This window comes from Pseudopipra pipra, chromosome 11 (genome assembly GCF_036250125.1).
Source record: "Pseudopipra pipra isolate bDixPip1 chromosome 11, bDixPip1.hap1, whole genome shotgun sequence".
Taxonomy (NCBI): domain Eukaryota; kingdom Metazoa; phylum Chordata; class Aves; order Passeriformes; family Pipridae; genus Pseudopipra; species Pseudopipra pipra.
The window spans coordinates 14,082,304-14,110,256 of record NC_087559.1 but is presented as its reverse complement, the minus strand read 5'-3'; the positions used below and the strand labels follow the sequence as shown (position 1 = coordinate 14,110,256).

The 27,953-nt window shown below is 37.7% G+C and overlaps 1 protein-coding gene across 6 annotated transcripts in view; it reads left to right on the top strand.

The window, feature by feature from the left end:
• The window catches only part of CACNA2D3 (calcium voltage-gated channel auxiliary subunit alpha2delta 3), a 405,672-nt gene that overhangs the window by 122,871 nt on the left and 254,848 nt on the right, over positions 1-27,953 (top strand). For all 6 annotated transcript variants that reach the window (XR_010433489.1, XM_064667663.1, XM_064667662.1 and 3 more), the window contains one exon: positions 8,542-8,601. Coding sequence is in view for 5 of the 6 variants with exons in the window: in XM_064667663.1 (XP_064523733.1) it covers positions 8,542-8,601 (60 nt within the window). In the remaining variant the exon portion in view is untranslated. The remainder of the gene's footprint in view (positions 1-8,541; positions 8,602-27,953) is intronic.

The following is a 27,953-nucleotide window of genomic DNA, read 5'->3' as shown; positions in this document are numbered from 1 at the left end:
GTGAACACCAAGGAGGCATAATTGTTAGGTGCTGGAGCAGAAGTGGAGAGAAATATGAAAAATTTTGACATTAGAGTTTGGGACATAATGTGACCTTAATGAGCTCATGGTCAGTTAGGGAAGGAGCAGGAATAAGCTGTGGTTTCCACCTTTTTTATGTTTGAAGGTGGAGTTTGGTACATTGCAGCATTGAATTGGTCCAAAGAATCTGTGCCTATATAACCTGAGGTGTAACTAGATTTCTAAGTATCAGGTAAATGTTTGTAAAATCTGCTCCTGCTGAGAGTAGAAATGGATACCAACTGTTTTCTTCACATCTTCACAATAATACTCTGTTTGCCTCAATATCTGGCTTAGAGACTTCGACTTGCAATAGCGAGTTGGGAAGGTTTTAGTAGAAACCTCAGAGTTTCGCTTTCCTTTCAATTTTTGAAAATTTTCCCTTTCTGTTAATCTATTGGCAATTGAAATCCTGACCCTGTGGAGAGTAAAAAACAATGAGGGGGACACGTCTCGGTTTGAAAGCAAAGAACGAAGTTGAGTTTCTCGTGATTGAGTGCTGGGCAAGGCAATGGAACTAAGTCCCTGCAAACTCTGGAACTGACCTTTACTTCTGGTAATAAATCTTGAGGTTTTTTTGCTGCTGTTGTGTGACACTAATCTGGTTGGAAACTGAAGGGAGGACAGTATATCATAACCAGTTTGGTCGAACTAGACTGCAAATTTCAGGCTGAATTTGAATTAACTTGGGGGATTGAGCAGAGGCGAGGAGAAAGCTGAGTGAGGGAACAAAGCAAAGACAATTGGTTTCACTTGGTGCTTCTATATGTAAACAGGACAGAAACACCTTGACTAGTCCCAGGACTGGTGTCAGGACAAAGTGTTGCCTCAAGTCTCCTCTCCCTTGTCGAGCGAGCGTGGGGATATCTCCATTTCTCCTTAGCTCATTTATGTTGCACATATGGTGTGGGATTAATCTCCCTTAACTTCATTCATATAAAGTTAAACATCTAGTGAAGAAAAGTGTGAAGGAAAAATTCTGAAGATCTTCCTGTATGTTATGAGCTATTTTAGAATGGGACATGCAGCACCTTTGGAGTTTTCTGTCTCTACATATGAAGGATGTTTAGGTAACTTCAGTGGAGACATGACTAACTTTGAAATAGCTGAGGTTAGGGGAGATAAATCCTACCTGTGGAGAATTCTGCATTAAATGAACTTCCATGAAAAGTGTTATCCGAAATCTTTCTCAAACAATATCTGCCAAGAATCCAGCAATGATGCCAAGAGCTGTCAGAGCTGAGGAAAAGCTGTTTTTGCTAAGACATGTAAGTCCCCAAATGCAGGAAAGACATTCTGGCTGACTAAATATATTTAAACATATAAATATCCACACAGGTGGATGTTTAGATACATACACAGGGCTACTTCCCTTGATTTTGGAAGGTGTTTTATGAAGTAACATTTTGATCAGATTTTTAAATTTATGTGGAAGAGAACAAAGAATTATTCATTGAAAGGAAAACTTTACAAAGTGTGTTGCCATGTTGCAAGTGAAATTAAAAAGATGCATAAAGGTTTTTCTGGAGAATTACACGACCTTGGGTGAACACAGGGTTGGTGCAAAATCCTGAAGAACATTTCTTTTGGCCCTGAGGTAGGAGAGGTGGCTGAAGGAGCTGGTTGTTGCTGTACCCCAGCCAGGCAAATCACATTTTAAATATCCCTGGAACAGCTCTAAGTTGTGTCTGCAGCTGAACTGATTCCTTGATGTCTGGGACATACAGAATTAAAAGTATGGAATAAAACCTTATTTAACACTTCATTCTGCTCTGTGCTAGACACAATAATGTGGTAGGACCAGATTTGATAATCTGCATATTTTATATCTGATATATTGGCTTTGTGCAGCCTTTTGAGCACTGAAGAACTTGGTACAAGACAAATGTGTTATCTTCTTCATCTGGAGTCTTTCTTCCATGCCATGGCAATCTCCAGATGCCATAATTAAATATAGTGTTGACCTAGTTAAGTTAGAAATGCATCTAATTACTCCAGGATTGTCTTAGCCACTGTTATGCAATGTGTGAGTTTGATGTACTTTAATCCGTTTACAGTTTCGTTTCTGTTTGTCCAGCTCTGTGCCAAGCTGAAGTCTTTATGTTGCTTCAAAAAGCCAGCTAGCACTCTAACAACAATCAACCTGAAAATCTGCCAGTTTTGAATGAATATAAGTGGATAATTGAAGTTATTTGCAATAATTGCATATGCTAAGCTTTTAATTTATTTTTATCCTTTATTTATAATTTCTGCTTTGATTATGCCTTGCAGCACTTACTGTGGCTGAGCATTGTCTAGTTGGGTTGCAGTGGAATTTGATAGTGTTCACAGAGCAGTCATTTTTTTGTATGGCATTAGTTGCAAGATTGATACCTATCTTAAGCTACAAACGCTAGGAACTCTGATATCAAGATAATTGACTCTAAATAATTTTCAGTGTGTCTTCGTCACAGCAACAGCAATTTTAGTGCTAAAATTTCCTAGAAATTACCTCATACCTTTGTTCTCCTCTCTACCTGAGGAGAACAAAGTGGGGAATAAAATGTGGGCTTTCTGAAGAGAAGAAACTGTCTGTTTGTGTGTCCCCGTCCTCAAGGACTAAACCAGCCAAACTGCTGATCAGTTGTCATTGCCCTGTCTAAAACCACCTGTGTTTCTGAGAAAAACAAATATTCCTCCAAGGTCAGCATCAGTCTCTGATACCTACATCACTTCTGCATTGGTTATAGCAAACATGTGCAAAGCTTTTTGCTATAAAATTGGGGACTGAGAGGCCTGTTTGCACATCGGTGCATTCATTGCTATCTTAAACGAAGCTGTCCTTGAGCAGGGGAAATAATTGTGATACTGATGAACAACGTCAAATATTCTCTGTTGGCCTCTTTACCTTGTCCACTAAATGAGCTGTGAAAGAAGCAAACCCCAGAACTGTGATGGAAGTGAGGAGGGCCCGCGGCACAATTAGCACCCGTGCCAGAATATTACCTAAGCTCACTTAATGCTAATAAATCTTCTTCTTTCCCAAAACAGCCCAAGCTTCGCAGAAGTTTTCAAAGCACCTGCAGCCTTACAGATTTCCTGGAAAGGAAAGCCCCTTTTCCCTTCTGAAACAGACCCCAAAATGGGGAAGTCGTAGGAAGGTACCTGGGTAATGTTTGGAGTTCGGTGATCTGTTGCCGAGTGCTCCCACGTGCTCAGCGAAGGCTTCTCACGGAGAAGCCAGTGAAGAAAATTGCTCTGATGATTGAAACACAAGTTGTTGTTTCTCTCCCAGGAATACAGTCAACTGCTGAACTGTGTTTAAACAGTTATCTGGCTGCACTTTAGGAAATATTTTTGGCATATTCGCAGCTCAGTTACTATAAATTTTGATTGGAAATTAGATATTCAAATCAATAATAGAGTTATTAAAGTTGCACTAAATATTTAATCTGAAAAAGGGTGGCTATTGATAGTTTTAAGTATTTTCTGGGTACAGGAAGCTTCTGGTTTTTGCTTGGTGATGTACCAGAAATCTTGCTACAAAATATGAAAGAAATAAGATTTTAAAAATAGAGCGAAGTTTTCTTAGTTTTGTTGTCTGGTGTTTTTCTTAACACGGTTCATTATTTTTGATTAAGATAGAAATCGTAGTTACAATTCCATACATAGGAGTCTGGGAGACAGGTTTTTTAAAGTTACACAAATTGTTATTTTTTTCTCTACATATTGTTGTGGGGTTGGTTTGTATTTTGTTTTTTTTCAATGCAGTATATTCGTATGTTTTTCTTGGGTATAGACTTCTTGCTGCTTTTTAATAAGCATGACCTTTAATTATTTATTCCTTGAAGGAATATACAAGATTTCTATAGGAACATCAATCAGATCTGGTAGTATAGGAAAATAATGAGAAAGTCTTTCAGGGTTCAGGGCTATTTTTTGTTGTTGTTTGAATGCATTCAATGCTAGAATATAAGAGCTTCCTACAGGTTTATCTAAACTTTTAATGATGACTGTGATATCTCAGTGCGGTTTTTTCGCTATTTTGAAATGAAAGTTAATCATATTGATATTATGGAATATAAACTATTCATTTTATGGACTGAAATGACACCAGTACTTAGCTGATATTAGTTATAATTAAGGTAGAGCAGTTTTCTATCCTTTTTTAAAATTTGTTGCAGTTTGGTTTGGAAGAGAGCAATTTTTAGCTGCATTTATGGTTTTATGTGTAGCAGTTGGTTTATCTTAGAGAAATAGAAAGGAAACAATAAATGTTCTTCAAGATTTGACAGCTGAAAAGAGACAAGAACATAATTCAGTCACCATTTATGGATAAAGATTAGTAACCCATTGCAGTTCAGAAGTTCAGAAACTGTTTCAAACTTCGTTACGCTTATGAATTTATTTAATCTAACTTCAAAATGGGATTCTAATGAGGAAGAATCACTGAAAAGTGATCTGAAACCCTTAAAAAGTATATGAAGAAAGATCTCAGAAGCGAAAATGTGTACCTTATACTCTGGATGTTTGTGTGATGTTTTTCCTTGAAATTGTGATTTTTGTCTTTTATTTTTACATTTCTACACGTTTCTGTTCCTTTCCCCCTTTACTTTCTGTTGGATTTTTTTTCCTGTCATCCATTCTGTTTCACCTTTCCTTTGCTATCTCTATAACAACCTAACCTGAAAGAGACTTTATCTGGAATATCAGTTCACTGAAATTATAATATCATTTGTCAAGAAAATTACCCTATTCAGAGATAGCTCAGTGATTTATTTAAAAAAATATTACTGCTAAGAAACAAAATTTCTTTTTCTTCTCTCAGCTTTCTCTATGTTATGTGTGATACCACATATTTGTTTGTATTCTGGTCCATGTTTTTATCCATGCTGCATTGTGATATGCTGGATAAGTCAGTTCATCTGTCTTACATATACACATATTGGGCAAGTTTTATGGATTAGCTCCTTAACAGAGGGAAACTCAACTGAACCTGTCCCATAAAACGTTAAAATTGTTCATTATCTAAAGATTATGTGCTGCCCTTGACTTGCCTGTGTGTGCTCACGCCAACATCTCTCTACATCCAGGGCTAAATACTTCTGAAAATACCCTACAATGGTGTAACTCTAACAATGCTGACTCTGTGTTCATAATTCATTCCATGTAAATGCACATAGATAACTCACAATTCCCTTCAGGATAACCACAGCTTGGTGAGCATTTGCTTGCTACAGCAGGGGTTTTAGAGTATGGTTACTCAAATGAAAATATATTGGTATTTGTATTAGGAGTGTCATTATAAACTATTAAGTTAAAATCGCTGATCATGCTGATGCTGAGAATCATTGCTAGATAACTGTTCAGTCATTAAAATATTTGAAAAGGGATTTTTGGCCTCCGTATAAAAATGCTGCAGTATTACATGTGGGTTTTATATTTTCGCCTCCAGAGTGTTAAGGAATTTCTTCCATAATGCTTCATCCCTTTGGGGACTTCTTTAAAAAAAAAAAAATCCAGCCAAAAAACCCAAAAAACCCCAAAACATTTGTATTCAATTTCTTCATTCTGAGATAGTTTGTGTATACTCACTAATATGTCATTTTGTGGATTTAGGCTTATTACTGGCTTACCTTTTCTGTAGCTCTCCCAGATTTCTCATGGTTTCCTTCATAATGGTGTTGAGATACTTAAAGCAAACTGTGGTTTGCTGATTACATAGAAAATGCAGCATATGCTTGTCTTATCTACATTTAGTGTGCCAAAATTTTAGTTTCCTTATTAGTTTTGTGAGAGCAAAGTATGTTGTGTGAACATATATTTGCTTTGTTCAAGGGAAAATGCCAGCCAGTAGATAGTTCACTTTTTTGGGGGTTCAGTTTCCTGTAGAGAATGTTGCTATTAAAAAGTACGTAAAAATATACTTTTTTTAAAAAATAAATAAATGTAACAACTGAAATCTTAGTGAATAAATCAATAAGTACCAATCAGTGCTTTTCATTTCTGAGCTGCCCTCCTTACCATATGTTTCTACTATTGCCCATCTTATGCTTCTCTAGTTATTTCTTACATGTGGGGATAAATCTTAGTTTAAATTTATTTCACTGAGGCAAAAATGTAATTGAAACACATTGGAATCAATACAAACTATATAAAACCCCATGGATTATTTTTCTAGCCCGCCAGGTACTAATATCTAATATCACTGGTATCTCATGAAATGCTGTAATAATTTTTCTTTCGATGAGTAAGTAAATATTTCAGCACAGAAAGAAAAACACGTTTCTCTTTTCCTTGTATTCTTTTCTGTATGAAGAATTTTCTTGATTCTTCATTCGCTTTTTTCCTCTCAAACTCATCAGTCATGATCTTTTGTATCAGAGAAGCACAAAATAGTAATGCAACTACAGTTTTCATATAAAGGAGGACACACCTGGAGGAATGAATTGAAGTAGTTATTTTACATTAAATGCCTTTTTCATACTTGAAAAAATGAGGACTGTATTGGTAAAATCCTTTCAGCAGGTCCCTAGCTTGCTAAAGATGGACTGAGAGCATTCCAATGTGTACAAATCTGTTTCAGTTGCTCCAAGGCTTCCTCCTCAGAAGAGTTAATTTGTGTTATTTCCCTTTTTGGATTCTAAATACAAAAAAATTGTGGATCCAATGAATGTTTGTTACCCTTTCACATTGTGAGGTCTGCTTTCACTGCTATTCAGGTGGTCCAGAAGTAGTGGGAATGATTACACAGAACTTCACTGTTTCATTTGGAATGTTTTTCCATGGATTCCCCTCCCGCAGCCTGTTGTGCTGCATCCCTGTTGTTGGGTTCTTTTCCCCCCGTACACGGGAAGGTGAGCTGGTGCATTTTGCCAGTTCAGTTCTGGTTTGATTTGCCCAGCGTTGGAACCATTTCAGTGCAATTCCAGTTTGCTGTGACCCAGCTGGGTTTTCATGGAACAAGATGTTCAAAGGTGGAACCAGTCAAATGTCAGGGATGTACTCCCAGCACAGGGCTCTGAGAAGGTGGCATCCACCTGCTCCCTCTTGCTTTCCTCTATTCACGTTGGTATCAAGAGCATTTCAAGTTTTTAATCTTGTGTTGGAGATGTGTAATCTGCACCAAAGAAAGAGGTGTTAAAAGCCTCCCCACTGGGATGTGTTGGGAGGGTGCAGAAGCCCAGCAGAGGACTGAGGGTTGTGCTGTCCCGTGGGTGAGGCGGGAGCTGAGGCAGAGCAGTGTGAGCACAGGCTGTGACTCGCACAAACCCTCCCTGTAACCGCCGCGGCTCTGCTTCAATCTGTCAGCTTTCTGTTGAACCATTTGTTCTGCATTGGCAACCAGAAATATTTTTCTTGGTTCACCTTCCATTACAGCTCAAGCTGTATACCAATCAATATGAACTCTGATTTAATTTTGATTTATATCCAAAGACTCGATAAATGTGAATACCATTCCGAAAAGGGAAGAAATGCGTGCATGGCTTCCCACTCTGTGTGTGAGAGTCTGGACCTCACTTGCTTCGGGATACAAAAATATTTGAAAATATACACGTGTACCAGTGTCTGATAGATCAGAGAAAATTAAAAGTAATATATAGACTATTCTGTGACAATCATTCCTTGTTTAGTTTTGGGTTGTGTATATGAATGTTCAAGTAGATTAAATAAAAACTAGAAGGAGGTACTTCCATAGTTAAAATAATCTGAACTATAAAGAATTCTGAGTAAAACCTTAAAAAGGATATAATGTCATTTCAGAAGAGAATATCTGGAGCAAACTCCTATGTAAATTAGATTTTTCGGGTACCTGTGTTTTGGTCTGATCATGTTTTTTTCCCATCAAAGATGATAGTGTTAGGAACAGTGACTACTACAGAGAATTTAGGATATTATTAAGTATTTTTATTACTATTAAAAATACTGCTGAATTGCTGTCATTCAGTAAATATTACTTCTGTAATTGCAGAATAATCTTCTTGTGAGAATGCACCAAAGGTAGTATATAAAAACACTTCAAATCTGCTCAGTAAAGAAACCTAGTCTCTATTTTTCTAATCTCATCTTTGAGATTTCAGTTTCTTGAAATCAAGTGCGTTATTAGGGAATGCCTCCTATTCTAATGTTAAGATTTGAAAAGGGCTCCTCTGTGGAAATAAGGTCCAGTGTGAAAGCAACTTTCTTTAAAAAATCAGTTTTGGAATATGAGCTGCAGGATGCTGAGCACTATTGGAAAAAATAACATTTTTATTTCTCTGTTTATTGATAGTCGAGTTGTTTTGAGCATTTTGTGTCACCAATAACGGTTTAAAAAGGGTTTAAAAAGCTTGATCAGTTTTTATTTTTTCCTAAATCTGGATAATTTATTTCTATTTAATAAAGTGCCATAGCAGATAAATTACACAATGCTCAAACAATCTCTGTTTTTATAAAGGAGAACTCTGTTATAAGTATGTTATCTGTTATTTCAAAAACACACTTTTTTTTTTCTTTTTTCAGCGTCTTGTTGAAGCTGCAGAAGATGCTTACCTGAAACACGAATTTGATGCTGACTTACAGGTAATTAATAATTACTTTCTTGAATGTTTATCATCAGAGTACGCTCTGATGTAAGAGTTTATACAATAGCTTACTTGAAGAGCTGCTATAGAAAGCCAAGCATGTGAATAATAGATGCTGATTACAGCAAACGGAATTAATGAAGGCTGGCTCAGTCTTTTGACAGGTTATATATTTAGTGGATGTGTGTTGGGACACCAGGCAGGTGGATTTTACTCTTTCAGAGGTTTCATTTAAATTCCCTCGCATTTCTGCGGAGGTCAAGGTTTTTAAGCACAGTAATTAGCAGCATGTTCCGTCACTGCAGTGAACTGGCAAGGAACTGCTCTGGAGAGACTTGGATTTGCAGATGGGGTGGGACCCGCAGGGATGGGATTAGTATGACCTTGATTTGTGCAAGTGGTTTACGTTTGGATCTGGGTCCAGAGCAGACGCTGCTTTTTCTCTTACCTACAAATCCTTAGGGCTGTACCACTGTTGTGTGTCGCCTTTAGGAATAACACGGCGGGGATGGGGGGGGGAGCAGCACTGTGGCAGCTCACAGTTAAAAATGTTTAAAAGAAAAGCCTTTGATTAAATAAGACACGTAATTTAAAAAAAAAAATAAAGATTAATTTAAACCCCAAGTAATTTAGCCTAAAATTGAAAGTTTAACAGCAAGTCTTAATGCTTAAATGAGTAAATACTTCCTTACCTTTAATGAATTCCTATATCCTTAGTTTCTTGAATGCCATGTTAGGTGGAGTTTTGTTTGCTTTGTCTCTACCTAGATGTAATTTTAAAACCTTCTGTGAATATTTGCTGTAAGTCTATTTAAATTTTTGACTTAAGTGTTAAGGGAAAGAGACTTTTCCCACAGACTTTTTCCCATACATGTATCTAAGAAATAAACAGATCTGTAGGTTCTGTTTTCAGATTTTACCATGGTTATGTCCAGTAATCACAAAACCTTTTAATTTAATGAAAATATGACACAAATTACTTATTTCTGTGCAGAAAGGGAAAAAAAATAGAGTGAATTTATCAGAGGCTAGGATAAAATAATTGAGCTCAGAAGGCTGTAATACTGGGGTCTATCAACCCACAGTGGAGTAAGGATAAAATGAGCACACTGAAAATGATAATTCACATTATTGTTGTACATTTGATGAGCGCTGGCTTCTGTATTCAAATGCTTTAGAGTTCCCTCACATTCCGGCCTTGCAGAGGTGTGCTGCATTTTGGTTTTTTGAACTTTAAGCCTTGGAGAAATAGGAGCTATTGTCTGAATAAATCAGAAACACACTTCATGGAAGATCTTTCAGAGGGCTACAGTAAGTGCTTCTTCTCTGCAGGATAGTTCTCACTTTGAGGAAGTCCTTGGTTTGCTGAGGCTCTGGCGATATTAACACTTTCAGGAAGGCAGTTGAAAGCCATTTGTGTCAGCAGCATTAACAGGACAATCAAATCTTTGTGTGGAGCTGTGTTGTTTATTACTGTCACGGTCCATTAAAGCTAATCAATTGTTAATCTTGGTTTCAGCGACCTCTTTGCAACCCTTGCTGGGTGATTGTTGTTCTTTATCAAAGTCTCATAATACCATCTGCTCGATATAAAGCAATGGCCAGGATGATTTGATAGTGTACATTCAAGTGGAGGGGGACAGAAGGCTTATATAATCTACAGTGTATACAATTCTACTCTCAAAGAGGAATTTTTTGGCATTTGTATTGCTTTGGCCGACGTGTGCAAGACAGGATTAAGTGCTTTGAATTAGTGATACGTGATACAGCACCAGCCTGAGCTCTTTGTGCTCAGATATTCTGGAAATTCAGAAAGCACATAAAGAAAGTCCTTTTGTGCTTTTTATTTGTCCAACATCACCTTCTACGTCTTGAGGACAGTATAGATAATATTGTGTTAGTACATAAAAATGATATAAGGGAGAAATAAAATTATATTAATATTTTTATTGACTGTAGAAAAGCACCAACTTAATGAAAATAATAACTGGGAGAGTTCACCTTTTAGACTGCTGGTATTCTCTTCAGCGATGCTGAAACTGTATCATTTGGTTAGGCTAGACCTGATCCCTTCTGGGCATTTTTCTTAGTACGTTATTAGATTTGTCCTTAGATATTCCATAGGTATTCTAATCAATATACTGTAATGCTGTGTAATGGTCTAAGCACTCAACTATCAAACCCTGAACTGAATCCATTGGCATCACCAAAAAACACCTTATAGTCCTAAACATAAATAAAATTCCCAGACAATTGAAAGAAATAAATCAAAAGGGGTGATGTGATGTTTAACTCATCACATATGTCTTGCATATTTGAGTAATGGCTGAACTACGAATCAGTGAGAACAGACTTTCAAGATTTACTCTCCAATATTTATGCTTTAGGAGATACTTCTTTTTTTTTTCCTGTTAGAGATGTGAACCAAGAGCTGCATTTGTAGCAAATTATGAGGAAATAACCTTCTAAATGTTACTTATGTTTGAGCCTTTAACCCAGTCCAGGGTTTTCTCACCTGGTGGATATGGTTGCAAGTTATTCTCCCTTATTAAATACTATTTTCAAGTTTTTAAGTGGAATCACTTTCTTTAGTCATGCCTAATAATGTACTTGGGGATGAAAGATGAATTAGCATTTGTATTGCTACAGCAAGTTGCCCTGTCACAATATATTCACAGGCATAAAGAACTGTTCATCTTGCTTTATATGGGGCACTATCTCTGTGCTCACCTCTGTTTAAAATAAAGCAGTTCCTCCTGATTTTCTGGTTTTAACACAATGAAAAAAACCCCAATATAGAGGTGAACTGCCAAGCACACACCCACTAAGAATATCGGATTTTGCAGGTTTTGAAGTGATTCTACAACCATCAATTACTTTTCTTAACTTAATTGTTTACCAGAGAAAAATTTTTGGAGAAAGATAATAAAGAGGACAACACCTTCTGTTAGGAGGTGATCTATTAAAAAGAACTTTCAAATACCATAATCGTTGTTAGCTGAAATTTGGCCTCCTGATCTTTTACTGCCGTTGTGCTGGGGTGTGTGTTCCTAAGGTGCGAACTGCCTTGTTGTGGTTCCCAGAAACTGTCAGGGAGTTGGTGTTCAGGCCCTGGGAAGAGGCTCTGAAGTGGAAAACTCTTCCCTGGAGCTGTCATGTACCTAAGAATTTGTTGTGTATGCAGCTGATATAATCACACAGGTGTAGAGGCTCTCTCCTCCCACCACATCTCCTAAACCCACTAGAAACTGGACAGATTTTGTAGGGTAGAAGTACACCAAGGTGTTGCCCAGCTGCTGCTCTTGTGCAGTTGGTGGTGAGGTGGCAAAGCACACTCAGAGTGCTCCTGAGGGATCCCTTTGTGTCGTTGGGTCTGAGCCCTTGGGACAGAAACGTGCAGAGTATTGTGACCACCTGAACAGAGTGAGGGTGGGATCCCTATCATGGAGCTGGATCATTTCTGGGTTTCCATAATTTCAGGATGTGGATGCTCAGCAGTGGGACTGATGCTGGAGTTCTCAATGGAGCTGTAAAAATAACTTGTGCTTTGTTTCTTACAAACTTTAAAAAAAAATAATTTTAGAATAAAGATTTATAATACTTGGTTCCTACCCAGTTTTCATACTTCTGACTCCAATGACAAGAGGAAGTCATACAAAATTTCATTATGAATACTTGTTCATTTGCTGACTGGTTCCATTATAAATACATATCTGCAGGGTAGTTCTTTTATTTTCTGTCTGTTAATTAAGTTCATTAGTTCACTTGACTTACATTCCTGCTGAGCTTTCTCTGCATGTGTGTGATGTGATGATAAAAAAGCAAGGTTATTTTAATAGAACCAAAGCTGGTGCCTAGTTGATGCACCGGAATTACTAGATTTTTTTCCTTCCTGGTTGTTGTAGTTTCACTTTCTGTACAAGACAGGAGAGATTCAAGTGCCAGTACTTTAAGATAGTTGAACTTATTTCAGTTTTATGTCCCAAGACTAGAAGAGGATTAATAAAATAGTTTTTAGGAAAAGATTACTTTCTTTTAAGAATACTCTTAAAGTTAATTTAGTGGGATAAAAAAGGAATAATGGTATAAGGCTGCTTTTCATTATTCATTTCCTTTAGATCTATAACATATGACAGAGCCTTAAGGAAAAGATTTGCAAAACTGTACCAGAGTTAGGTACCTGTTTGCCAGATTTTGCTGTCTGTTAACTCCAAATTGCATTTTGTGTCCTTGAAAAATCTCACCCTGACCCTCAGACTGTATATGTTGGCTAAATAAAAAACATTGTGAAATCAGCAGATGGAGAGTTAAGGGGTTTCCGGTGGTTTACACATGTGAACAATGTACTTTTTTATACATATTTAATGATTTTTGAAAATGTACAAATGGTAAGACCCCAAATGTTTAGGAGAAAGCATAAATATCAAAAGAGGGCTGAGGAACAGAATTAGTCCAGTTAAGGTACTTTACAGCTTTTAGGTCTTACCTTCCAACTGTTAACATTGCTCAATAGTTTATTGTTGACCTTCAAAGGGAGCTACCTGGCTTTTAGTAATTTTGAAATTCAACACTTAGATCTAAAGCTTAAATATGGATATAAAAGCATAACTTAAATTGCTGCTACTTTAAAATAAAAAAAATCTGACCTAAATGTTTATTTAGTATAATGACGCCAGGCAAAAATTTATAATGATGGATTATTAAATGCTTAGGGATTTAATCAAAATTTAAACAAATAGATGGTAATTACATTGACATCAGGTACTGGAAAATACAAGGACAAAAGATAATTGAGAATAGCTATTCCACATAATCTTATTAAACTCCTATTATATCACAGGCATTACTTTTATGTTAGTATTTCAGAAAAGTCTCTTTGCATATTTATTATCTCACTAATATTGCATGAGGCACATGATAACAAGATTTACAGTCTATTAATATTTTTCTGGCTGTTAGAATAATGTCCACAAATCTCAAGTCAGCTCTTGAAGGGTCCTGAACCTCCACAATGGAACAGGAAGTCTGTTGGACTTCAAGCACTCGGAACCAATGATTGAAATGACTTTTTGAAAAGTGCATTTAAAATAGCTGTGCAGCATCTGAAGTTTGATGTGCTTCATGGAGTATTTATCCAAGCAGCTTATTTCCTAAATCAGAAATCAAGCTTTCTGCACTCCAAGCCTGGAAAGAGCCTAAATTCCTTTTTAAACTTTCTTTGAAATATTTTGCAGACCCAAGTGCTCTCAGCTGTATTTGGATGCAGTACAGGGTGTCCCTGCAGCTTGTAATAAGGCAGGAGGAAGAGCTGGCACCAATCTGAACTGTTAACTTCTCATGGCCCTGTGCAACTCCTGCAGAAGTAGCTGCAAAGCCTGGAAACATTATAGTTTATTCAGTTGTAAAATCTGCCTCGGGAGCTCTTTCCTGCTCCTTTCCTCTTCATCTTACTCTAACACTTGTGATACTGTGGTGGGTTCTCCTCTGTGCTATATTCATCCAGCTGAAGGCATAATTTGGATACATCCATGATGTAGAAATGCTGCCAGAACCTGCAGAAGTCTTGTTCTTACCAAATTTTCTGAATAGCTTGAAGTTTTCGGTACTGATCAAAAGATAAGGGAGACGAAAGAAAGACGGTAAGCACAGAATTCAGAATGTCATTAAAAACCACCTGCAATACCAAAGCCCCAAACTCTCAAGAGTTTCAATGCAGTTTGAGGGCTAAGAGGAGGGAAAAAGGGCACAGAAGAATTAGTGTGTAGTGAGCTAGAGAACCACAAGGCACAGCCTGCCACATTTAAATTGTAAAAGCATCTGTTAGAGTTTTTATTTGGTGTTAGTTTTTCCTTTGTTATTTTTTTCTTTCATAAAATACTTCAATACTTTTTTCTGAAAGTGAAAAAAGGTTCAGCTTTGCAGTTTTTAGATTTGTATTATTCTTATTGATTTCTGTGAGCTCAAATTAAGGACTTCTCAACTGCTCTAATGCTGCAACAAATTGATTTTCAGATTTTTAGCCCTCTCAGTGGAGAGCACTTTGGCTTGTCTATTCTTTCCTATTTATTTGTTGAAGCTGGCAAGAGGAAAACTAAAATGACTGTGGAACTGTCGAGACATCAGTGGATTCAGATGTTACTGGTTAAAAAATTCAGTAGAACTCACGCACAAGTAAGGTAACCTTCAGAGGAAGACTTTCACTTCCCTTTTGCTCTGCATGCATGGCAGGGATTAAGTATCAGAAAGACAGTACAGAGGAAGAGGGGCCATGTACCTTTTGGATTATTTTAATTTCAAAGCTTTTATGTTTTCTGACTCTCTGGCAAGCAAACAGAAATAGAGAAACAAGGTTCTGTGAAGCCAGGCTAGCAATATTTTAGTTCATCTTCTAATTATGAATGACTTTATTATTTTTTACACTTTGGAGTTCTGTAGATTTATTTTTTTTTTATTTTTTACCTGAGCTTTGAGAGAAAATTTTTGACGTTTTAAGGCAATTATGATCAGTGGATAATTTCCGTTACTTCTCCCTCTCTTCCACATGTTTCTCTAAGAACTAACTTCTTTTACTACAAACAAATCAAATGTAAATAGCTAGAGTGATTTTACTTTTATGCATGTTCATAACTTCTGTCGACAAGGAGTGAGTTTGATAGCCAGGCACAGAATGGCAGAGTTTAACTCACTGTTTAACTCAGAGTTTAACCTCAGAAGCCAAGGTGCAGGAGATGATTTTTCAGCCATTTCGTAATTTTGGTGCTGTTCTGCCCTGTCTAAGGGAGCCATCCAAAGAGAACAGTAATTCTCTGCCTGTCTAGTTCAATAGCTGTCCTGTCTACACGGGGCTCGAGGGTAGAGGAACCAGCAGCTCTGGTCTGAATTTGCTGCTGCACATGACGTGCTCTGCTCCTGAGAGGGTTTGGCACACAGTTACAGAGAGTCATTCTTCTGACTGCAGTTACAGGTTTCATCCTTTTGGTACCCTTAAGCCAGAAGTAGTTTCCAGACGTTTCTGGATTTATTCTTGCCAGCCTCTCTTGTAATAGCAATCGCTATCTGAAGTGTGTGAGGTGTGTGCTGAAGAACACACTATAAATTCAGTTCTACCCATCAAATACAGACACAGTGCCTTTTGCCCAGTGATACCTGCTGTAAATAATTACAGTAATCTGAAACTTGGAACTGTCAAAGAACTGTATGACTGGGCTGATAAAGTTGTTTTCCTGAGACTTTAGCTTTTACATTTATTCGGCCCTTTATTATGTTTGCTTGCTACCAGAAAAGAGAAGGAAATAGTTTTCTCATCCCGTGAGTGTTTTCAAAATTTCGAGTTCTCTGATTAAACATTGAGATGCCCCAAAGGTTTTTCTGAGCAAGAGAAACCTCCACTTTGGAGCAGCTCATAATCAAATAGGTGGGGCTCTCAGGATATGAGAAACCTGTTCAAGTTGCTTCTCTGGTGAATATTAAATTATTTGTGTTATGTGAAACAACTGCAGCAGAAGAGTTTGTGAGACACTCAGCTCAGAAAAGCCTGATGGATGGGGCAGTTGTTTTGGATCTCGGAGGCCCTAGTCTGAGTTTCTGTTCCACTTGATTCAGAGGGTAGTTTCGAACTGCAGTACAAGTATTTTCTGGCACAATTCTGCAAAAAAGAAATGTGTTTTCCAAAACTAAGAAGATTCACAGGTCTCATCTAACAGCAGCAACAAAATGGAACAGAAAGTATTTACATACATATAATACATATATACAGTTTTTCCTTTCCCATGATCAAATCACTAAGTATTTCCAGGTTGCTTTTTGTAAGCATCTTATAAGAGTCAGAGACATGTTTAAAAGAACTAAAAGCTGAGATTCTTGCATATTCACATCTATTCATGGGTTAAGGTTATAAGTAAAACGGAAGTTCTATTTAGAATGGTGATAAACAATTGGTTGTTTGCAATACAGAATTCTTTCTTTACCGTTTTTGCAAGGCAAGTCTGTAAATTATTCCAGTAGAACAGACAGGAATAAACTAGTATTTTTCAGATAAAAGGATAATGATGTACCAGAAGAAATTAGTCACATAAAACAGATGTGTTCACTTTCAAGCAGGTAAAGGAAAGAAAGAAAAGAGAGACAGTATGAAATGAACTTTTGGCAGAAAATCAATAACAATTCGTAAAGCTGCAGCCTTAAAATTAGGTTGACATTTGTCATATCAAGCTGGGAGTGGGTGTAAACCTGCAAGAACTTCACCTGACAATCCAAAACAATTTACTCTTTCGACATGTCCAGCATTCCAAGAGTGCCCCAATCAGAGCAGCTTCTGCCAATGGGATTGCCTTTCCACCCTGTCAAGACAGCATATGAACCGTGCATGCTACAGTTTATAATTGAGCCGTTGGCAGCTTTCCCTGCATTTCAAAGCAGACTTTTTTGGGAAGGTGGGCTCCTCGTGGGCCCCTGGCCCCGGGCAGGGATGTCCGAGTAGGCAGAACAGGTTAAACTGAAGGGGAAACTGCAATTTGTGAAGGAAGTATGTGGAAGATGCAGAAGAAAGCAGAAACGGTGCACAAAAAGGTTAGGTGTCAGAAGGCTGTAACGTGCAGGAAAGAGCACTGGAGGAGAAATACTTAATAATGTGTAAGGGCAAAGCTGTGAAGTGTTAATATCTTAGTGTTTCAAGAGTACTGACAGTAATCTTTTTGCAAGTCTCTCTCTTTTGCTTATAGTGAGGCTAAAATGGAGAAACCATTTTCAGCTACTTAAACTCAAAACTTTCAGTGAGCTTAAAAGTAGGTAAACATTCAAATACCATTTAAAAAAAGTTTCAGGAAGTCAGACAAAACAGGTATGCATAGGGAGTGAGGAGGAAGACTGCATAGGAGATGAGGAAAAAGATCACAATGTTATTGAAAAACATACACTCCTTGAGATTGCTGTAAACCTCAGAGAAACTTGGCTTATCGTTGTCAGAGCAGAGAGAGATGATGTGTTTAATATCGTGTCACTAGTAGATATTTATGGGCCTATCAATTTCCATTTCCAGCTAACTAAGAAAGCAGCTCAAAAGCCAGAGGAATGACCATACAAGGTGAATTTAGAGTTACCAATGCCTAATGTTTGCAGTACTGGTGATAGCAAACAGGAGTTTGCCACTTCATGGCGGCAGTTGTTTGACATTTTTTGTTCAGACTTGTGGCCTAGAAATTAGTGGTCATTCCTCTTCAGAAAAACAAAATAAAATAAATAGAGAGCTTGTCACCTTCTGAAAATGCTTTCTAATTAGCTTTTAGCTTTCTGCTGCAGACAAGGTCAGCTACTCAGTGGCAGAACTCTGAGCCCTGTGCCTTTGCCCTGCCCTCAGCACTGAGCAGGTTCACACTGGGAGTCAGATTTACTTGTACATTCCTAGCCCTGTCAAGATCTCAGTGAATGTTTTAACAAAACTACTCTCCTTGATTTAAGTGATGCCAAAGGCAAGGGACAGATCTGAGGATTTTGATCCTATCGAGATTCATTTTGAAAAGTGCTGCTTTGGCTTAGCTCTCCTTTATCCGTGGATATTCACAACGTATCAGACAGCACAAGGAGGAGCTGATGTACAGGGATTGTTGCTTTTGATTTGTTAAGACTTCTACACCAAAGGTACATTCAGTGTATCATCAAAGCTGTGTGTCAGAGATGTGCATTCTGACAGGATCATGTGCTTTCTAAAGTATATTTAAAAAAAATTATTTGAAACCTCTACTTAATTCTGTATGTATTTTTACTTATTTTGTACATACATTTAGTTTCTGATATGTTGAAAGTGCAAGATGTGAAGGTGCTTAAGGGAACAGGCAGTGCTGGAGTTAATGTTATTATTTATAAGGCTCATTGGTCAATGATACTGAGCTCTCCTCCAGGAAAAAAAAGATCCTTAATTCACTCTTACAAAATTCAATGCCCTATTGTTCTCACTTTTCTGAAGTCACTGTTTATAACATTGCTCTACTCTCCCCTCTGAGGAATAATATAATTTATTGGAGCAGTTCATTCATAGTCTATGTGATATCTATCTTTTGGGACAGAGATACCTTTTGCATGATGTACACACTGTTAGCTTCAAACTCTTCCTGTTTGCTTTATGTGCAAGGGTTTGTAATCAGGAATATTTATGCATCCTGGTACCCAGTTGTGCTGTGCTTGCTGTTTTCTGCTCTTCATAGAAAATTAAACTTTTTTTCTTTTTGGCTCACACCTACCTGAAAAGCAAAAGATTTGAGAATATTACCCAATGGATTTATGATTACTAGGCAGATAGCCAGTAATAAGCAGTGATATCTGATACTACAGCCCAGACATTCTTTGCTTTTTTTCCACCTTTTTCCTATTATCTCTAGGTTTAATAAACTATAAATGGGAGACATAAATAGCAGACCATCTTTTCTCTTTTTGTGCCTTTTTTTTTTTTTTTGGAGGTGCTTGGTGATGAGATTAAGTTAAGGGTCATATATTCTTCCAACCTAGTATTTAGAAATAGGCAAATTATTGAAAAGGGTGGAAGTGATCTAGGTTTATTCATTTTTGTGGGAGAGCAGCTTTTTTGCTACACAACAATCATTTTAAATGGAAATAACAGTATTACAGATAAAGATTTAATGAATATATATGAGAAAGGCAAGATAGGAGTCACTAAGCGGTTCAGAGCTTTAGATGAGGTCACGTTTCTGACTTGTGTAGTATGAAAGTGAGTAAATCTTAGATGATCACAGTCAAAGTATTTCCAGGGTATTGCACATACTGCTTATTATAGGAAAAAAAAATTACTTTCTTGCCTTTGGCTTATAAGAATGATATTGAGTGAAAACCAGCTGCATTTGTACCTTAATGTTTCCATTGTATGTATTGTTTCTTTGTTTCTGAATCTCACATAATTGCTGACTACAAAATTAAAATGCCAAGCTCATTATTTCAATCCTCAAATATAACTTGCTTTAGACTTATGCTTTTGTCTCTAATTGTAGTGTCTATGTGTTGAGCTTCATTAACTTGAAACAGAAGGAGCCCCCACTTTTGTGTTAAAGTTAATTAAAGCTGGTAATGGTTATTGTCTAAAAATTTTCTGGGTTCAAGTAGGTTATTTTGCCTCTGTCTCTATTTTCACGCATCATTTCATCAATTGTGGTTGGTCGATTCATAATATACAGGGTTTATCTGAATTCAGTGAGCTATGGGATTTTTTAATCATAAAAATACACTTGAAAATTTTCTAATGGTTAGTTGAAAGCTTCTGCCTGTGAAATAGTCACTGGTGACATTTAAGGTTTTTTAAAAATTATTCGGAAAAGCAGAAGCAATTAGTTTTCCGTGAATAAAAGGTAACAACACAAAACACAATAGATAGATCAATGTCAAGGGCCACAGTTAATGACTTTCAGGTCTTTTTAATGTAAAAATTGAAAATTTCAAAATATGAAAAATCTGTGATGATGTGTAAAACCTTCAGATTTGGAAGCACAGTCTTCTGAGCTGTACTCTACATACACTTTTGACCGTGACAGATAGTATGAAATAATCATGCGTATTTAAATGCATGTATAGTTTGGTACTTATGTTTTAATAGTTCTTTTCACAGTTCTGCACTTCAACCTTGTGTATATTGTCTGGTTTTGTGGGTTATGATATGAGAGATGTCCTGCTTAAAAAATACCCCCAAAAGACCCACAAAAACCCCCTCCTGGTGAAAAACCATGTCTAAGATAAGGCCAGGAGTTCTGTAACTAAGTGCAATGGTTCAGTATATAAACAGAAGAAATAAAAAATAGAAGATGTACTTGCCTATGGGAAAAGCTTGGAAAAAAAGCAATGGTATGTTCCTTGAAAAATCATACAGGTCAAGTTTAAATGAGTGTTTTGTTTGTGGTTCATTTAAAAAAAAGAGGAAAAAACCCCCCAACATTACAATAACAGTAATTTGATTTAATGTTACATTTTATGTGTTTCATATTGCAGATTTAAACTATCAGCTATATAGCTAAAGCTTTTGGACTATTCAGTTGGGATGTAAAAAAAGGGATTTGCAATCTTATTCTGCATCCAGTTAGTTTTTCAAAACGAGGAGCGTGTGCTCAGAGAAATATTGCTGTGGGTCCAGAAGGTGCCTATCAGAGACACTAGTGAAACATTTAATGGATATTCTGTGCCTGTGTGAAGCTCCTGCTGACAAAGTCAGCTCAAGAGCTTTCAGCATCACGTGCAAAACAGGATTTCACAGCAAAGAAGAGTCGAGCTGAGGGGGATGTGCTGTGTTGGATGGACCATGGGCTGCCAGTTGGGCTGGCAAAGACCAGCTGGTTGTGGCAGCAAGGTGAGGAGGTCTGGTACAATTTGTAGGGCTTGTGTGAGTTTATGCAGTGTTTGTGATTTTTTTGAAGGGGTTTACGGAGTTGTGATGAGATAAAATGATCTGGACAGAGGTCATCTGAGGTGGTGAAAAGCTGTGGGAGGTCTTATGGGCTCCAAGGTCTGTCCAAGCCTTTCTGCCCAGCCCAGTGACCTTGCTGTCCTAGCACAGTTCTGACCGGTTTTTCATGCTCTTCTCTCCTTTCTGTTGCACTCCTCACCAGGGTGCCTGACTCAATTCCTCCCCTCTTCAAATTCTGCCCCCACAGCAACAGCAGCAGCAGGATGGGGAGGCAGCCTTGGTAGCTTTTTCTCCATCCCTGCACGATCTTTTGTTCTTCCCCCCCTTAACGTTTCAAGAGTGTTCCCTCCCGTTCATCCTATCCCAGTGCAGATTTTCACCTCATCTTCCTGTTTTCCCTCTGTCTGTATGAGAAGACAAAGCTGGGAGGTGGGATTGTTATCAAGTTGAAAGTGTTTGAGCAGATTTTTTTCTTAGTAGGGGACTCTCCTGTGGTACTTGTGTAAACCACCAGTGCTCCTGCTGGTTTATCTGGAGAGAGACACAAGGAGATACAAGGGGTACAAAACTGTCTCATTTGCTGTCTCGTCCTTTCTCTTCAGACTGCAGTTCAGCTCTACTTTTGACTGATAAAGCATTTCTGCAGTGACAAATCCTCTGCTGCACCTCCAAGGATGTGCCTGATGGTTTCATTAGCCTTTGCCACGGTTGCCTGGCTCCCTGAGAGCACGGGTGTGCTCACCCCTGTGTGCAGACACCTCTCTGCTGTTGGCTCCAGATAAGCCCTGACATTAACTGGTGATTTTGGTGAGCATTGCCTCAGCCTGTGTGTAAGTGAACTCCAGAAGGACAGTATAAGAACTGTGTTTTTTGAATAGGACTTTACAGTGCCATAAACAGTGACATCATTGTATACACACATAAATATATAAGGATGAATACAGCAAATGCAATCTTGCAGGTTGGCTGGAAAATACATGCTCCAGGCCCAGATTTAATAGGAACTTTCATATTCTATTCTTGGAATATAAAGCCAATATTTTTGTCTATTTTGACTTTTACATTAATAAAATGAGGTCAGGAAATCTGTTAAAGTTTATCTTTAGAAATGTTTTCAACCCAGTCACCTTGTTTTAAAAATCATTTCCGTTTGTTATCTGCACATTTGAGTAGATTGTGTTTCCTTGTGATTGAGTCTCTGAAGGAAAGCACTAACAGATTCCTGTAATTGATTATACTTTAATGATACATAATGGCAAGTTCTGTTTTCCATTATTGTTACCCTACACTCTGAACTGTAACTGCTGTGATACCAGAATGTATATTGATATACAATTGATTTAGTAACATTTTACCAGTTGAACTGTCTTGCATTAACTAAAACCACATCTCCACTTCTTCAACAAAAGCGACCATTCACACACCCAGGGCAGGTACCAGACACGTCTCCGCAGATGGTCACTTCCCTCAGCTTATTGGAGTTGGCAAAGGACAGCACTGCTGGGGATCTCTGTAATCACTGTCTCTGGCTTTTGTGGGTGATTCCAGATGGGAGTTGGCTGTTCTTACTTTTCCAGTGTTTCACTAATTACATTTTTTTTTCTTTTTGATTGTCCTTTTTCAACAAGTGATCCTCTGCTTCTCCCTCCCACTCCCACCTCCACAAATCCTTGATGACGAGTAAGGTGGTTGATGATCTGAGAGTGTCACTTATCTTCATGATCAGTATGACCTAATTATTTATGGATGTCCTCTGCCTATCTGTATAAATCTCTTCCCTTGTGTTTAGGTGGAAAACCCTAGAGCAGGGATTACTTTGCATGCACGCATGTGATGGTGTGTGCATTTGTAACAGCAGTTAACACATCTGAGTCCTGTTCTCTGTCTCTCACTCCCGTGTGCTCTTTACTTTCACAAACAAATAGTGCAATTCAGTTGCCACTTAGCTGGACTGGAACTCTTGGACACAAAGCCTGTCCTAAACACAAGCTTGTGGGGGAGGTCTGGTGAGTGACTCGGCATGTGGAGCTGGCCCAGGTGGGAAAAACAAACTTTGAAAAACTAATTTAAATTTTGCATTTTGCAGATGTTTCAAAAAGCCATAGAGCTGCTGTCTTCTCAATAATCATAGAACAGATACAGGAAACTTAATAGCTGGAACATTATAATGATTTAAAATTGGTCACCTACATTCAAAATACTGGATAGAAGCACACAGTGTAGTCAGACAATGTACTGACTGGGACTTTGTGTTTGCCTTTATTTTAAACTTTTTTTACTGAGAGTAGGATGGTACTTAACAATTCTGACAATGTGTGCAAACAAATCTCATTTGCTGTATTGTAAGTCAGCAGCTATATTATCAAAATCCTTTATTTTCCAGACATTTAAATTTAATTTTTCACATAGTAGTCACCATATCAAGCAACCAGTGTGACCTTTCTTGACCAAAAGCTTGGAAAAAAAAAGTAGCCAAACCCCTGCTGTTTGGAGTTGGTGAATGCCAGTTTTTGGTAGAGTCAACGTACTTTGTAAAAATCTGTAATAATTTTGTATTTCAGTTTCAAAAATGAAATTTTAGCTTTAAATTTCAGTTTAAGTTCTGAAAACTAAAAAACAGAAAAAATAGTCACTTCTGAAGTAAATGAGTAAATTGACACTTTGGTAAGTTGAACTGCAACACAATGACTTGCCAACACACACAGATTTTGTATTTTATTCCGTGTTACATAATTTTTTAAATGTCTTAGGTATATACAATGATGTAATTTGTATTACCATTCAACACTTCAGTTCTGTTAAATGTAGGTTAAATATTAGTTTAATGGCTTTGTGTCTAACACTGATTACAATTCAAATCCTCCTTACGTGCTGTTCTGAACTGCTGATGGTAATAACAGCATTTGTAACGTTCACTGTCATTGCCATCCTAGTCATAAACAGTAATATCAATTAATATGTACTTATGCTTCTGTGGTTACTGTGTGCAGGGATTAATAGAGAAATTATTTTTTATTATCAGAGAACAGTTTCAAAGAGATAAGAACTGCAAATGCAAAGCAGATTAGGTTACTTAAATGGCCTTTTCAGTGGTGATATTTGAATGTTTGTAGTATCTCAGCAGTTTTGGAATATAATACACAATTTAATTTCCTGTATATTTGTGTTCTAGCGGAACAGTTTTTGGACTGTGAAGTAAAATTTATGCTCTAGTGCTGTGTATTCTCAGCTCAACCCCACATTGCAAAAGAAACCTCAACACATTTCTTTGATTTAAAAAACATGAGTTCCTAATTAGTTGCCCATAGACAATGGTAGATTTTTCCAACTGCAAAATGATTAATAATATGTAATTAAAATGGAACCTGGATCAAGAACTCATCAAGTCTCTCTAATACCATAATACTGTACCCTTTTCCTCGGCAAGTGATCCTCCCCCAGGGAATCTGGATGATTCTTAGGAAATCTGTTCCTGCAAATGCACTGTCTTCTCTCATAAGGAATTTTCAAAATTTGCAGTTGAGGAACTTCTTTTCAATAATTTAATGTTAAAAGTATGCAACTCATAAGAGTGTTAAGTAAATTTTGGAAAATGTCACCAAACATATATGATGTATGAAGTGCTCTGTTAACATGCTTTATAGTTGGAAGTCAGTGGTAACCAAACATTCACACATGAAGAACAGACCATTATTAGTCCCATAGCTTTACTATGGGTACAGTTTATTTTTGTAGATTAAAAAAAACAAACAAACCCTCCCATCTACTTGCCTTGAAGCTGAATCACCAAGAAAGCACAGATCAACAGAAAATAATATCACTTTGCTTTATTCCTTTATGTGTTAACCTCCCCACACCCCTGCTCCCCAATTGTGCTGTCCAGGACTCACCAGATGCTGAATTACAGTCCAGACAGTTGGAATGAATACTGTAGAAAAGCAGGTCTGGACCATATGGGCCATATCCCAGCTGTTCAATGGGAATAAATACCGTAACACTGGGAGCCACTAGATGCCACTCTTGTCTCATCCCACTACAAGTCTGAGAGTATTTATGATTGTTTAAAAAACCCAACTGTGCCCTCCCACCCGCAAAGTCCCTTTAAAGATGTTCTTTTGGTATTTCAGATGTTTTGCCCTTTTTTTTTTTTTTTAATTAAAGTTACAATATGACCCTATTGTTTATAGCATTCATTCCCTCCACTGTAATGTTGCACTTATTTATAAATATTTAAAAGCTATCCCTGGACATTTTTTTTGCCAGTGGCCTCTTGCATAGCTATGTTGTGCTATGCCTCGTTTTTCTCTTTGTGTGGAATTCACAAAATTCTGGCATATGTATTCATCTGTGTTTCTGACTGATTTCACAGCAGCTTATGGTGCAAGAAGCCTTAAATCTAATTTTTTTTTTTTTTTAAGTTCTACGAAGAACTTCACCTTTGCATTTTTTTTCTATACCAGGAACAACAGGAATCTCTTGAACTTCTTGTATATCCAGATTTTGCCACTGATGACCTTTCTACTACATTTATCATAACATTTCTATGTGAGTTGCCTGACTGTAGATGCCTATTCCCCAGTTTACATCTTTCAGGATACTGCTAGCCAGAGAGTTGATGAAGAATAAGTGTAAAAATGTTCAGGTTATTTGAGACAAAGCAGGAAAAGTTAAAAAAACCCCAGTAATCCCTACAATCTTCAGTATTGCAAAAGTTCATCTACATCTTCAAAAGAAATGCAGTGAAGTTCTAAATACTTGTATAAGAATCTCTCCTTTCTGCATCTTGGAAATTATTCGGAATATAGTAGTCACTTGTCTACAGAGAAATGTTTCCAAATTCTGAAATTTCTTTTAAGATGATCACCCAAAATTCAATAAGAAAATGTCTCAGAAACTTGCCTGTCTCACAAGAGAAGGAAAACCAAAAGAAATTTGTTATAATGTCAGTAGCATTGGACAAACAATGTTTTCACTTACGTTGAAAAAATCAGCGGTATATATATAAATATATCCTTTTGTTGGTAAGGCTGAATGTGTTTTCCTTTGTTTGTGTGAATTTGATATAGACTTTGTGATTTTAATACTCTTTTCCATACAGCATCAAATATGGTTTTTTTACAGCCTTAAATATATATGTTAGATAGCTTCTAAAGAGTAGAAGTAGCTTCTAAAGTAGGCTGTAAACTACTTGTATGGCAGCCAGAGTCAATGGAAGTCACTTGCTTGAAAAATAGACAGTATATATTCTGTAAGTAACCTGCAACAGCTTGTGAATAACATGACTGAGTAATGATGAAAAATTATAGGCATATAAAGACCTCCTGCACATTCAATTTGGGTAGATTTAGGTTTATCTGAGTATTCTCTGGCATATGTGGAATGCTGTGGATTGATAGAAAAATGCAGAGGTATGCATTGAGAAAGCCCTCTGTACTCTGGTTAGATCCTTAGAGGTGAGGATCATCTCTGGGGCTCCATGGAGAGAAGTGGGATTGGAACGTCAAAATGCAAAAACACAGGAAAAAGATGTTAGTGCATAAAAATGTGTCAGTAAAAAGGAGACTGAATTATTTAAATAAAGTAGAGCTGCCATTCTTGAGAGTTTGTAGGCTGTATGCAAATAAAAAGTATTATTCTGGTCTTTTTAGGAAAAAGAACTATTACTGGTTCATGGAATTAACAGTCACACTACATGCAGACCAAAGTCCAGAGATGAGGGTGCATGTGGAACCTTAACTTTATTGCTTCCATATCTCTGAATAATAACTGTGCAACTTGAAAGTTCCCTTTTTGTCATTTGCAATGGAATGATTTAATTTATTTAAGTTTCTGTGATGAACACTTAATGCCTTACACATGCAGGGAGGGGTATAGTCCGTGACTCAGCGCCTGAGTCTGTAACTACAGTCTGTCTGCGCTGCTGCAGCGAGGGAGCTTTTTGTGGTCATTAGCAAAGGCTGACCTCTCTGTTTGTATACAATGTCTTGACCATGCAATTGTTGAAGGGCAAGTTTAGGGGATGTGGTTAAATTAGGCTGCAGTTTTATTAACTCACTTGGGACCATAGCAGTTATTTATTAAAGGTCACTCTGTAGTTCCGTTCTCCCCTACTATCATGTCTTTCCTTTGTAATCTCTTCCCAATAAGGTCCTCATTACTTCCCTTTTCTATGAATATTTAAATGGTGGTGGTTGTGGTGAAAACAGAATCTTTGTACCAGCTCCTCCAAAGCACATCCTTATGTGGTGTACATGGAGAATACAAATCTCTTACAAAGCTATATTGGCTCACGGAAATGAGAGGAAGCATTGAGTTTGCTTTTCCCCAAGGAGCAGTGGCTGGTGGTTCTCTTTGTCAAGAGTAATTCCATGCCCTCCACTGGACAGCTGCGTGTCAAGGGGTTGCAGGTGCCAGTTTTGCTCGAGTCACCATCTGCAGGAGCAGCAGCTCCTGCTCACCCCCTCCCTTGTCCCACACTAGCACTCTGACCCCATATCCATCTCACCCCTTGTGCTTCCCCGGAAGAAGCATACTCCTGGTGAGCCCTACTCCCCATAATATCCATCCTTGCCTCTCCCAGCAGCCAGAGCACAAAGGCAGCACGTCTGGAGTGGGATGATGCTGCTGTGCTGAGGGGTAACTCTGCTCCAGCTGTGCCAGCAGACAGTGCGGCAGTGACGGCCGAAGCCTTGGCTCCTTGTCCAGGTCAAACTGAGTGCTGCTGCTCTGCTTGCAGCAGCTCCTCACTGCTCACAAATGGTTTTGTACTAGAGTCTGAAAACCTCTCGTGTCTGCTGTGGTCACTAAAAGAAAAAAAAAGAAAAATATGAGTGTCCAGTGCAGTTTTTCCTCTCTGTGGTGACCTTTCAGTAGCGTCTCCACAGCCTGACATGGGTAAGTTGCCCACATCAGGAAACTTCTAGTCTGGCAGTAAACGGCCTCACTAATGGCAC